At 43.1% G+C, this 13621-nt stretch overlaps 1 protein-coding gene across 7 annotated transcripts in view; it reads right to left on the reverse strand.

Moving 5' to 3' along the window:
• The window catches only part of RYR3 (ryanodine receptor 3), a 598353-nt gene that overhangs the window by 316704 nt on the left and 268028 nt on the right, over positions 1–13621 (reverse strand). For all 7 annotated transcript variants that reach the window (XM_070053266.1, XM_070053265.1, XM_070053267.1 and 4 more), the window contains 3 exon segments: positions 11698–11791; positions 6644–6718; positions 3913–4069 (listed from right to left, as the gene is read on the reverse strand). In XM_070053266.1, coding sequence (XP_069909367.1) covers positions 3913–4069; positions 6644–6718; positions 11698–11791 — 326 coding nt within the window.

A 13621-nucleotide genomic window follows, 5' to 3' on the forward strand; every position in this document is an offset into this window, starting at 1 on the left:
CTGCTTTTAGGAGGCAACAATACATCTCTGACTTCCAGCTAGATATGGCTCACCCTGCTCAGATTTTATGTGTGTGTGTGTTGGATACAAGAGAGAATCATAGCCAAGGCCACATTCTGCTCATTATTCTACATATGTGTATAACTTGCTCCAAGTCTTCCATGTGATTTTATCTGACCCAGGCCAGTAACAGCAGCTGGTGGTTGGACATGGCCACCCTTTATCACTTTCCTATCGTATGCATACAAGATCCACAGGGCACCTGTCATCCTCCTTGTAAGGAATCTTGATAAGGCTGTTGACATACACCTGCAGCTGTCCCATGGCTGGTGATTTAGTAGTCATGGCTGTCACAGGCTAATGCAATCTGACAGAAAACCCCAGAGTGGGATTTTCATCATTACCAAGTGTTCATGGAGCAGCTAACCCAGAATTTTCCTAAAACATGTGACTGAACTCCAAGCAGTATGCTCCCCAGGAGTCTCTGTTTCCAGATTCTCCAACTTATAGAGAATATCAGATAAACATCATGTTTCCACTATATAGAACATGGCTCACTGTCTCCACTTCATTTGCCTTCCTAGTGAATCCACTCAACTCATGTGCCATCACCCAGCTCTGTCTCAGGCTACTGCATGCTCTCTTCTGTGTCACTCTCACATAATGTCTATAACAGGCAGGAGCAGCAAGAAGACTCAATGACCCAACATTGTTGAAAAGCAGAGGAAAATAGGGTGCCAAACCTCTGCTGGAGACCACCCTGCCACCCAGAAGGGAAACACACGTGAATGCATTTAAGGAGGATCAACTGCACCCAGCAAGGTGCGAATATGTTTATTATGGAGGCCCCTAAGGAACCAGAAAAATGAGGGCATCTCCAGTGTTCTTCTCCCACAGCTAAGTGGATATTGTGTTTGGTGGAGTCACGTGTTCCCCGTCCCCCTGCCCCCAAGACTTGTCTCTCGTTGTGTAGCTTCACAGCCTAAGATGCTCAAATCCCCTGCTCACACAAGCTCCCAGGGAAGCCCCAGTTTCAGGGAGGAACACAGTCGTATCTCTACCTACCATGGAGCCTAGGTAATTTTAATTTTGGTTCTTTTTAAATGGCAATGAAGGTAGCTGGGATGAATGGTAGTGCCCTGAGAGTTATTTAAAGCCTCTAACAGAGTGACTCCAAAAAAATGTAACCACACTGCCAAGTGCGCAGTGTGACTCATGGATGACTTTTACCTCCAGTTCTGCTATGCTGGTGGTCCCCATGGTACCGTGATGACTTTCCAGCCATCATCTGCTTGCCTCTGTGTGCATGGAACAGTGAGTTGGGAAGATAAGCAGTAGTCCTTTTGAACGTAATATGTATTTGGAGTCTAGAGTAGTGCCAAGTGAAAGGAGTGTTGTAAGAACTCCATTGTGCTCTGAGGTTTTCTGGCTGTCCCCAGAGACCATGGCACAACGATGAGCCACGCTCTAGGAGGCTGAGCCAAAAAAGGGAATGCAGTGGAAGAATCCCCTTGGAATAAGATCCTGCCAGCTGCCTGGAAGACTGCCAGGCTCCTCTGCTGTAAGAGAAGCCCCTTTCAGAAATGGTTAAGGCCCTGTGGTCACTGTTCTCCCCCAGGGAAGCACATGTCAAGTAGGCCAATAAGAAAGGGGTAGAGTGCTCAGATTAGAAAAAAGGGTGGGGGTATGTGGTTCATGCATAGCAGCTGCTCCACTTCTGATCCAGCTCCCTGCTAATGCACCTAGGAAAGCAGCATAAGATGGCCCAAGTACTTGAGTCCTTGCACCCACATAGGAGACCCAGAAGAAGCTCCTGGCTCCTGGTTTCTGGTCCTGGCCTGGCCCACCTGTCCTTTGTGGCCATCTGGGGAGTGAACCAGTGGATAGAAGATATCTTTATCTCTTTCAAATAAATAAAACAACCTTTAAAAAATGATAAGAGAAAGGGCAATTCGGCATTCTTAGGAAGGTGCTTACTTGGCCATTATCCAAGAGGAATCATTTCTGGCTTTCCACTTCCCACCCCACCCCAACTCGCTGGCACCCCTCACTCTACAACCCAATTATCTCTCAGGGAAGAATATGATTGTTCCCATCTCTGGTCTTACAACTTTGCTGAACTGTTTCTTTGATTCTTTTACCAAGTTTTACCACCCTAACCTACTTCCTGGAGGTCGAAATGTTTGTTAAACAGTTAACAAATTTGAATTTAAAAGTTCCTTGTATGCTGGGAAATTCAGAAAGAAACGATGATGACTTGAAGGACATGTGCTCAGAAAACCAAGATGAAACCAAGGAGCCAGTGTTCTCTTGGAAGGGAAACAGATGCAAGGTGATGTCTGAGAGGCATTTGTGGAGATACAGAAAGATGTTTACAGTTGAACATAGGTGCACTAAAAGCCTAATTCTAATGTATGGCAACTTGAGGGAGAAAAAAAAATAGATGCTAGAGTTTCTCTGCCTAAAAAGATCATAGAATAAAAAGGGAATAAAGGATTCTGAGCCTCTTCTGAAAGACTGCTCTATGCTAATGCATTTGGAAGCAGAAATGGCCCATAGAAAATTCGGCTGTCAGCTTCATACCAAGTCTTACACAAACAGAATCGTCAATAACCCTCTACTGAAATCTACTTGAAAACACACATCAAGAACTATTTCTGGAAAAGAACAAAGAAGAATGAAACTGGAGATGAAACCCCCAGAGGAAATGTTGAGCTGTCCTCCTAGAAAGTACAGACTTCCTGGTAACTGTACGTGTATCTGTCCAGAGCCTCTCAATGCTTGGATGATCCTTCCAGAACAATCACAAAGCAACAGAGCATCCAGCTGTCCATCCGAAGTTAGTGCAGCATGCAGTCATGGCCACTCAACCAGATCCAGCTCTGAGTTATGCACAGTCAAAACCTGGCTGCACATTAAGTATGTAGTCCCCTCCCCCCCCAAAAAAAAGTGTCTACAGACACATCAAATGGCAAAGCCGTTCACTTCGGGTTAGCTTACCTACCACAGAATCCATTCTTGATTAAGATTAGGGATGTAGAAGAGAAAGCTAAGCGATTTGAGAAATAGAGATAGCATGGAAAAGAATGAAGACAGTGTAAGTCGCTTTTTTTTTTTTTTGACAGGCAGAGTGGACAGTGAGAGAGAGAGAGAGAGAGAGAGAAAGGTCTTCCTTTTGCTGTTGGTTCACCCTCCAATGGCTGCTGCTGCCGGTGCACCGCACTGATCCGAAGGCAGGAGCCAGGCGCTTCTCCTGGTCTCCCATGGGGTGCAGGGCCCAAGCACTTGGGCCATCCTCCACTGCCTTCCTGGGCCACAGCAGAGAGCTGGCCTGGAAGAGGGGCAACCGGGACAGAATCCAGCGCCCTGACCGGGACTAGAACCTGGTGTGCTGGCGCCGCAGGTAGAGGATTAGCCTATTGAGCTGTGGCGCTGGCCCATAAGTCACTTTCAATAAGACAGTATCGAGATGATGGCATGTACAGAATTATGTCTCCTCTAGATTTTTCTCGAGGAAATCACTTCACTGATTTAAATGAAATGGCTCTGAAATTCAATTCATAGCTCTATGATAGCATTGCCTAACAACAGACAGTGAAACATGTAACTTGGCAGCTACTAAACTTAGAACATATTAAACAATGTTTTCCATTAGTTTCTCCATAACAATGTCTGTTTCTGTGAGACCTGGTTTTTCTAGGGCTTTCCACTCTTACCCAGTCTTTCAACCTTCATCCAAGGTACATGCTCCTCCATGAACTCTTTTCAAAATAAAAAGAAAGTGTTTATTATGGGTCTAGTTTCCAATTTCACTTTGTTCCAGCCTACTTTCCTTTCAGTCATAGTTCTACCCAGAGGTTTCAGAACTTTCACTTTTAGAACAGGGTCAAAGCCCGCTTCATTGCACCTTACCTTTGATGGCCGGAAAGAGAAGGCTGTGGACTTGGTGTCTGCTTTTCCCCGGTCTTGCAGCAGGAGGCCTTGGTCCTCTGTCAAGGCTAGATAGTGGCCTGTGGTGAGATGCCGGAGTCGGAAGGCCTGGCCCCATCTGATGTTACTGCCACTCCAGCTGGTCAGGTGAAACAGACAAGAAATGGTAATTATATGAAAAGAAGTCCTTTTCAATATTTACCTGTGACTTCTTACACAGGCCAAGCCTCATCCTTAAGGGATAATGTACCCATCTCCTGCCTTGCCCTTGGATTTCATGTCTGCCTACAATGCACCATCATGCTCTCTTTTGACCCCTCATAAGAATAGCAACAAGCAATGTGAACCTGAGGGCATGTCAATGACTTAGCACAACCAGAAATCACAAGTTTCCAATTTCCCCTCACTCTACTGAAGGGTCTTGATGCAAAGGACCACAAGACAGAAGGGAGCTTGCCTTTTTTTATTTTTTGGAAAGGCAGAGTGGACAGTGAGAGAGACAGACAGAGGGAAAGGTCTTCCTTTTCCGTTGGTTCACCCCCCAATGGCCACCACAGCCGGCGCGCTGCGCTGATCTGAAGCCAGAAGCCAGGTGCTTCCTCCTGGTCTCCCAAGTGGGTGCAGGGCCCAAACACTTGGGCCATCCTCCACTGCCCTCCCAGGCCACAGCAGAGAGCTGGACAGGAAGATGAGTGACCGGGACAGAATCCGGCGCCCCGACCAGGACTAGAACCCAGTGTGCTGGCGCTGCAGGCAGAGGATTAGCCCATTGAGCTGTGGCGCCGGCTGGGAGCTTGCCTTTTAATTGAAACCCAGTTTAGGGGAGAGCAAAGCATTTCCAAACGTGTCATCTGAACTCAAACATTTCACTACTACAATGAGTCCCATCCTCAGGAAAAATGAGCTGTGGGACAAACTCTGTGCAACTCACATTTGCTAGGGAGAGAGATGATAAACAAGCATAAAATCCAGAAAGTGTTGTGTTGTATTACAAGGAGATAAATCATGTGAGAAAAAGTAAAACATGTAGGAATAGTGAGATAAGCATGATATCATGTTAAACATCAATCTTGTCCTGGTCCTATGTCAAAATATTAGTATTCGGCCAGCGCTGCAGCTCACTAGGCTAATCCTCCATCTGTGGTGCTGGTACCCCAGCTTCTAGTCCTGGTTGGGGCACAGGATTCTGTCCCGGTTGCTCCTCTTCCAGTCCAGCTCTCTGCTGTGGCCCGGGAAGGCAGTGGAGGATGCCCAAGTGTTTGGGTCCTGCACCCGCATGGGAGACCAGGATAAACACCTGGCTCCTGGCTTCAGATCGGCATAATGCCAGCTGCAGTGCACCAGCCGTAGTGGCCATTTGGGGGGTGAACCAACAGAAGGAAGACCTTTCTTTCTGTCTCTGTCTCTCTCATTGTCTAACTCTGCCTGTCAAAAAAAATATTAGAATTCAACAACAGGTTTTTTGGGGAGAAATTACCCACTGAATATACAGTAGCTCATATTTTATCTTCAATTTATAATAAGATGTTTGAGGGATCTATGCATCAAATTCTAAAATCACTATCTACTTGATTCAACTGTTTGGAGCACCAATGAATCCAAACCACATTGATAGAAGACTAATCTTTTCACGTTTAGGTCTCTGGGGAAAAGAACAATCATAACTCAAACTGTATCAACACGCTTATTTTGATCTTTTAAAGAGTCCATTAAGATACGGAACTGTCAGATTTTTAATGGGAGTGGAAACAGAATGTAAATGCCTCATAACAAGTGAGTCCTCCTTACACCAAATGCTCCTTAAAACAGCAGGCTACGGTTTCTCAGTAAAAAAATTTGTATGCATTTTGTATGTGTATGTATGTTGAAACATCTTCTCTGGGTACCCCCATGAATTAGCTTGAAGACACCCCTAGAAGCATCTATCCCTCATGAGATAAACTTTTACTTGAAATGTGCACTCAGGGACAGACCAGAGAGTGAGAGGGAAAGGCAGAGAAAGAAAACTGATGACCACACTTCACCCTCCTCTCTCATCACAAGCAGTTCAGCTCCAGCCTACCTGACAAACCCATTCAGCAAAATAAAGGTCTTGTCTTTCACTGCTTTCAGTAGTCTGAAATTCAGCAAGCCGCATTTTCACCATTCTTACCCCAACCCATGGCTGCAGAGCCTCAGCCTCCTGTTCCCTCCACCCAGGCACAATACTGTCACTCAAGAGTTCTGGTAAATGCTGCTTTCTTCCCAGCTATATCTCTAGTAGAGCTTTCAGCATCCTTATCCTATGTGGACTACCTTCCTGGCTGTCACTGAAACCTAACTTTCCACTGTAGCTAACAAAACAGCTGAGAGGAGAGAGAAGACTTAACTGAGTTCCAGGGAATCTGGTGGAGAAAACAAATGGGAGAGGAACTTTGACAGCTTTCACAGCCATGTCCAAGCTTGTGCTTTGTAACTCAGTTACTATAAGGGCAGCAGAGTTGTCTAGTCTTGGAGTTAAAACAGTGGGCGTGGAAACCCCTCACCTGTTTGTGTGTGTGTGTGTGTGTGTGTGTGTGTTCTTTAAAACCAAAATCACAGAAATTTCAGAACTTATATCTAAACCAAGGATTTTGAGTTTGTCAGTGATGGAGCAAAATAAAAATTTAGGAGAGAAAACACTACTAGTAAAGAAAGTAATTTTGTAATAAGAACCTCTCAGTCCCTCCATTACCTTATCCGAAGGGGTTCCACTCTCCATAGAGACCTGGCTCGGGTCCCAGCTCCCCCAGCTTCGTAGAATATCCTCCTGTGAGCAAAGTTGGAAATCAGCACTGGCAGGGAGGAACAGCTCCCTGCAGAAGTTGCTACAGTCTTGCTGTTTAAGCTCTTGGGGAGTCAACAAAACACAAAGACAGCCAAAAGGAGGCATAGTTCCCCAACCTCACCCTCTTAGCAGGATATAAGCAGTGCAATGGGGGAGGATTGCTTATCACTTATTTGTGATGGACACTCATGGATTATCAGATGCACAATGAAAAGAGGGCAAGCACACACCCCTTTCACTCATACCCAGTTGTACATGTTGCATCACCAAACAGAATGCCCTGATTCTTTTAGGTTAAGTTCCTTGGAGTAGTTTAGGTCTTTTACAAAAATGTTTTTGTCACACAAATTCAATGCAGTGTGAACTCATTTCCACTGTTCTAGGAAACTTGGAACAAAGCTGTGGGCTCAGTCATTGTAGTGTTCATGATTTTATTACTGTACTATTGCCTCCTTTTAAAAAATGTGTTTATAAATGAAGTGTTCACTTAGGAATAGTTTTATATTGACAACACTGTTGCAAAGACTGTGCAGAGAGCTCCTATATAATTTGACTCAGTTTCCCCTAATGTCATCACCTTGCATTAATGTAGATTATTTGTCAAAACTGAGACACCAAGCTTTGGGCATCATTACCAGATCAACTCAAGATCTTGTTTGGCTTTCACTTAATTTCTCCTTCAGTTTTCTACACTGCACATTGCAGTCATGTCTGTTTCCTTTGACCTGGAATAGTTTCTCAGTCTGTCCCAGGTTTTCAAATTCCAGGTCCTCTGGAATTAAACCAATTGTTATACTGCAGGTCTCAAGAACAGTGGTCCTCAGAGTATTTGGTACACGAAATCCAGCCCTGTATTGAGAATATTGTAATCTTTGCTCAAGACTGATCACTTAACCATATTTACATTCACCGATTTAAAGCCCTATGTCTGCCCTAGAGGATTTGTATGCATCACAGCAGAATCACTTCAGTCCCAGAAGACTCTTGATGAAGATTTTGGAGACAATAGACAATCAATAAAGTTGAGAAGCAATGTAAACAAGGAGTCTTTAAAAAGTTCATGAAAGGGCCAGCGCTGTGGCTTAGTAGGCTAAGCCTCTGCCATCCCATATGGGCACTGGCTCATGTCCCAGCTGCTCCTCTTCTGATCCAGCTCTCTGCTGATGGCCTGGGAAAGCAGTGGAAGATGGCCCAAGTGCTTGGGCCCTGTTCCTGTTTGGGAGACCAAGGGGAAACTCCTGGCTCCAGCTCCGGCCACTGTGGACATTTGGGGAGTGCACCAGCAAGTGGAAGACCTTTGTGTCTCTCCATCTCTGTGACTCTTTCTGTCTTCTCCCTCTGTGACTCTAGCTCTTAAATAAATATTTTAAGAAGTTCATGAAAAATGTGTATTATTTAAAATCTGTGTATGGATTTAAATTTTCTTGTATCAAAATAAACTTAGCTTTTAATTTCATTTTTTCATAATGCTTTTGAAGTTCCCTCACAACTTTTTTTAATCTCTAGAGAATAATTATGAATTGGTTCAAAATACGGGCTTTGAAATCAGAGAAGTCTGAGTGTGAATTTGTTAGCTGTGTGACCCAATGTTCACAAAGATGTTCATGGATGTACCAACTACTACATATTGTAGGTTTTTTCCAAATTTTGTTCATATATAGACAAACATTTATAAAGATATGTAGAAAAACATACTGGTGGCACAGAAATATACTGATACATTAATCATGATTATCTCTGGGAAGGGGGTTAGAAGGGGCATTTCTAAGCATTTTCCAGATCACATTAGCAGGAAATACTTAGTAAACATCAGGAAAGACTCAGTAAATATCAGGAAAGAAACATTTTACATAATGCCAGGGTTGTGACGTTCCAGAAGTTTCTGCAAAAGGCCTGGAACAAAGCAGGTCATTACCTGCTGGCCACTCAGGATGGCCTTCTGGCAATTTCACTGATGCATGTCCCCCTTCAGTGAGGGCTGCAAGGGTTCCTCAGGTGGAGAGGAAATTGATTCATCCTAGGTCACAGGTAAGACAAAACCAGAGCTAGCACTAGGTGGCTCTCTGCCTCTGACATCTGAAGGATTCCTAAAGGTTGATTTCTTCCATCTGAAGCACTTGGTGACTTGCTCTGTTTAATCTTACAAGGTTATCAAGGTTGAAACAACCTATTCCTGTTCTCTAAAACAATTTCAAGGAGAGGTACAGAGTGGGTGGTGAGCTGAGATGCTTTTGAAAGCTTGGCTGACAGCTCAGCCTGAGCTTCGACAGGTTAAGTGACTTATCCTAGGGTGTCTGACAAGCCAGAGGCAGAGACAAGGATCAGAGTTTAGAATCATGGGCCTCATTCTGGGACTCTCCATCTAGCCTGGTTTTTGTCAGGCTCTGCATAGAATAAAGATGATTTGCAAGGGAGAGTCAGCACCATGGAAGTGGACAACCTGCAAACCTTAGTGTGAACTCTTAGCATGTTATTTACATTTTTTTAAAGATTTATTTTATTTGAAAGACAGAATAGAGGTAGGGCCATAACGGTCTTCCATCCACTAGCTCACACCCCAAATGCCACAATGGCAGGAGCTGAGCTGATCCGAAGCCAGGAGCCTTGAGATTCTTCTAGGTCTCTCACAGGGGTGCAGGGGCCCAAATACTTGGGCCATCCTCCACTGCTTTCCCAGGTGCACTAGCAGGGAGCTGAATTGGAAGTGGAGCAGCCAGGACTTGAACCAGCGCCCATATGGGATGCAGGCACTGTAGGCCTGGGCTTTAACCCGCTTCATCACAGCACTGGCCCCTAGCATGTTCTCCATTTCCTAGTCCCACATGCTCCCCCAGATTCTGTGTTATTTGATCATCCTGACCAATTCTCAGGATTTACCTGACAATAGAATACAATGATGAGGTTTGCCTCTCACCTCACCTAGACCTCAAATCACAACAGGGCACCCTGCTTTGATTGACAGACCAGTTGATTTAAAAATTCATGTCCGGATACACTGATGTACTGAATAGCTACTTATTTCCTTCACTCTCAAGCCCTCCAAACTTCCTCATGAAGCAAAAGTATAAAAGCCTTCTTACACTTATTGGTAAGTTTCACTTTTTCCAGAACAAAAATTTGAGACTACAACATCCCCAGGCAAGGGAAGGCTGCCTCCGTTGGATTCAGTGATGCTCGCATGTGTCCTCACCTTGGCATGGGAACTCCTCTCCATCTACTCCCTTCACTCCACTACCTCATTTCTTGTGGAATCACTTGACGAGAATATCCAGCAATGGTAAGCCTCTCAAAGTAGTACTGTTTCTTTTTGGACAGGCTGCTTCTGATTTGGCTCATTTTAACATGTCAGAGAACTCACTTTTTCTAAATTCCTATTCTTCAGAGTATAAGGAATTTAAAGATGTTTAGTTTTGTTACAAAAAAATTTGAAACTTTTTCCACAAACTTTTCTTGAAGACTCTTGGTAAGCATGGGTTTTGACTTTTTGCACCTAAACAAAGTTATAGTTAATTCTGTGTTCTATGAAATTCCTGAGGTGCCCTTGTAGAACATGAAGCTTCAGATTTTCATTCACCTGCAAACCTTTCATTTGATGCAGTGAAAAAAGATAGTAAAGATATAGTACATGGCCTGTTGCACAATTTCATCTTAAAAAAAAAAAAAGGAAAAGAAACTGCAACTGAATAAGAGCACATGGCATCACATGCCATCAGGCAGGGAATCCTTAATCCAAGCAAACCCGGTCAGTCTAACATCTCTATTCAGAGGTAACTGTCAACCACTGGACAAGTGCCAGGAGGCAATGAGTGAATCTGTCACAGCACCTCACACAGGTTCATGCTTTATGTGTCCTGGGCAGGATTCTGGGTCACATAGGGTTCCCACAAAAGGATATTTGGAGGACATAGCAACTAGGAAGAAACTCAGATCTGTAAGGTGTCAGTATTGTAAGATGGACCATAATACACTCAGGCACACTGCTTCCTGAATCCTTCAGTACAGGACCCAGTAGTGAGCACTGATAGAGAATCAGCAGCTCTGAGTCCCAGGCTCCCGTCTGAAATCAGGCAGACTTTGGCCTCTGGCAGGGACCTGACCTAGATGATCTCCAAGTCAGCTGTGTTTTCTATGTAAAAGAAATGTAGTTAACAAGATTCCTGTAGGAACTACACACACACACACACACACACACACACACATTATTACCACAGCAAATTCACTATTGTCTCAAATTCAACCGAATTTGAACCTAAGGTTAGATTTTTTAAAAATATCATATTTTTATAGTTCTAGGTCCAAGATTCTTATGAACTGTTCCTTTGGTGATAAACAGAACACCAAAGGGACTCTTTAGTATGAATTTAAGATCTATATTAGATCTATATTAATACCTTCCATTTCATAGTTTTGAACAGTTGACAAACATCTGTTGAGAGTTCAACTTCAAGACCAAATAAAAATCACCCTCAGCAGTACCCCTGCTAAACCCGGTTGCTGATGGATGCTAATGCATTCTTTCTCCAGTGTTATTTGCTAGTAAGCGGACAACACATCAATAAACCCCACTTTAATTATTGAGCACATGAAATGAGAATGGAGATGCTCTCTGCCTTTGAAAAACCTAGTGAATAATGTCTGTCAGTGTGCAGATTCACCAAAGTCTGAACCGATTAGCCCGATTTCCATCTCTAAAATGAATGCTTCAGTCTACAATTAGTGCTACTAGCAACTCCTTTGGTTTAGGAACAGCCAAAGAAAACAAAGGAATTGGGAAATATTGTAGATATGCTTGTCTAAAAGAAAGACATGTGCATAGCTCTACTTGTGGGCAAACCAGAACCCAAGCTGAAAGAAGGCTGGCAATCGACTGACAGTACAGAATACATCTGTGGCCAAACACAAAGGTAAACTTTTGAGTGCAACTCAACTGGGAGACAACTAGGATGACGCTACTGGCTTACCTGTGCTGGGAATCATTCTGGTCTGTTGATGGTATTGTCAGACACTCATCATGGCCATGGAAAAGACGTACCACGTGCCCACCAAGTAGGTATCCTATAAAAGAATTATATTCTGGCATAAACTATGGGAATTTTAGTAAGGAGAACACCATGTTTTAAAAGGATAAATTCATATAAATATGAGACAGTCATGGAAAATACCAAGCGAGATGCACTTGGGACATTACAGATTCCATGAATTCAAGCCTTAGGCAGAGAAGACCAGAAAGCCAAAACAGTTCTAGCACTGAAAGTTAAACAGGATTTCAGATATGAGTAAGTCTACTGTCAAAAGGCAAGATGAAAATAGTGTTGACTGGTATCACTAAAAGTCAAAAGGAAAGTTAAGTCTCTATTGTTAGGGAGATAAGGATTTTCTAATTGTTTACGATGTAAATATATCTAACACCAAATTCCTCAGTAAGTTCCTGCAATCTTGCTATGTATATTCCGCAGCAAAATCCAAATCCAATCATAGTCATGGGAAAGAATGAAGATGCTGGCAAGTGAGATAGCAAACTTGTTCTTCAGAGCTGTCTTAGGTGAAGCTAGCTTTCAATAGCTTTATCACGCACATAGATAAAACCAGGGTGCTACCCCTGTAGCCCAAAGGGGAAAGCAGAATTACTCTCCATCTACCCTGAGTGGACAAGTGTAGGTGCTACTGTCAATGATCATTTAGCTTTCAGAACAAGAACAAGAATCTCAATAGTAGTGGAGTTCAAAGGTGGGAAGGAAACATTGAACTTCAAAGACATGATGACCTTCAAATAAAATCTGAGCCTTCATTCAAAGAACCTAGTAGCAGGACAGAGACCTCTGATGAGCTTGCTTTATATGAAGAGGTGGGATTTTTCTTTCCTCTGAATTAAAAAACACTCCAGGTGATTCTGTTCTTGGGAGACATATGGATTTAACAGTATGCTCAGTGTCTGCATCAGGATTTAAATGCAAACTGGTTAAGCCACTATGGAAGTCAGTCTGGAGATTCCTCAGAAACCTGAATATAATCCTACCAGCCATACCACTCCTTGGAATTTACCCAAAGGAAATTAAATTGGCAAACAAAAAAGCTGTCTGCACCTTAATGTTTATTGCAGCCCAATTCACAATAGCTAAGACCTGGAACCAACCTAAATGCCCATCAACAGTAGACTGGATAAAGAAATTATGGGATATGTACTCTATAGAATACTATACAGCAGTTAAAAAAAAACCAATGAAATCCAGTCATTTGCAACAAAATGGAGGAATCTGGAAAACATTATGCTGAGTGAAATAAGCCAGTCCCAAAGGGACAAATATCTTATGTTCTCCCTGATCGGTGACAACTATCTGAGCACCAAAAAGGAAACCTGTTAAAGTGAAATGGACACTACGAGAAATGGTGACTTGATCAGCCCTTGCCCTGACTGTTGATGAACAACTTAATACGTTATCCCTCTTAGTATTTTTTTGTCTGTTCTACTTAATACTATTGGTTTAATTCTGTAATTAATACACAGTTATTCTTAAGTGTTGAAACTTAACTGAAAAGTGATCCCTGTCAAATATAAGAGTGGGAATAAGAGAGGGAAGAGATGTACAATTTGGGACATGCTCAAGCTGACTTGTCCCAAATGATAGAGTTAGAAACATACCAGGGGATCCCATCAAGGTGGCATGTACCAATGCCATCTCACTAGTCCAAGTGATCAATTTCTGTTCACAACTGATCATAATGATAGGACTAAGAATCAAAGAGATCACATAAACAAGACTAGTTTCTGAAAATACTAACTGATAGAACAAAAAAGGGAGAGAACGATCCAACATGGGAAGCGAGATACACAGCAGACTCATAGAATGGCAGATGTCCTAAACAGCACTCTGGCCTCAGAATCAG

The sequence above is a fragment of the Oryctolagus cuniculus genome, chromosome 12, assembly GCF_964237555.1.
Source record: "Oryctolagus cuniculus chromosome 12, mOryCun1.1, whole genome shotgun sequence".
In the NCBI taxonomy this organism is placed as follows: Eukaryota; Metazoa; Chordata; class Mammalia; order Lagomorpha; family Leporidae; genus Oryctolagus; species Oryctolagus cuniculus.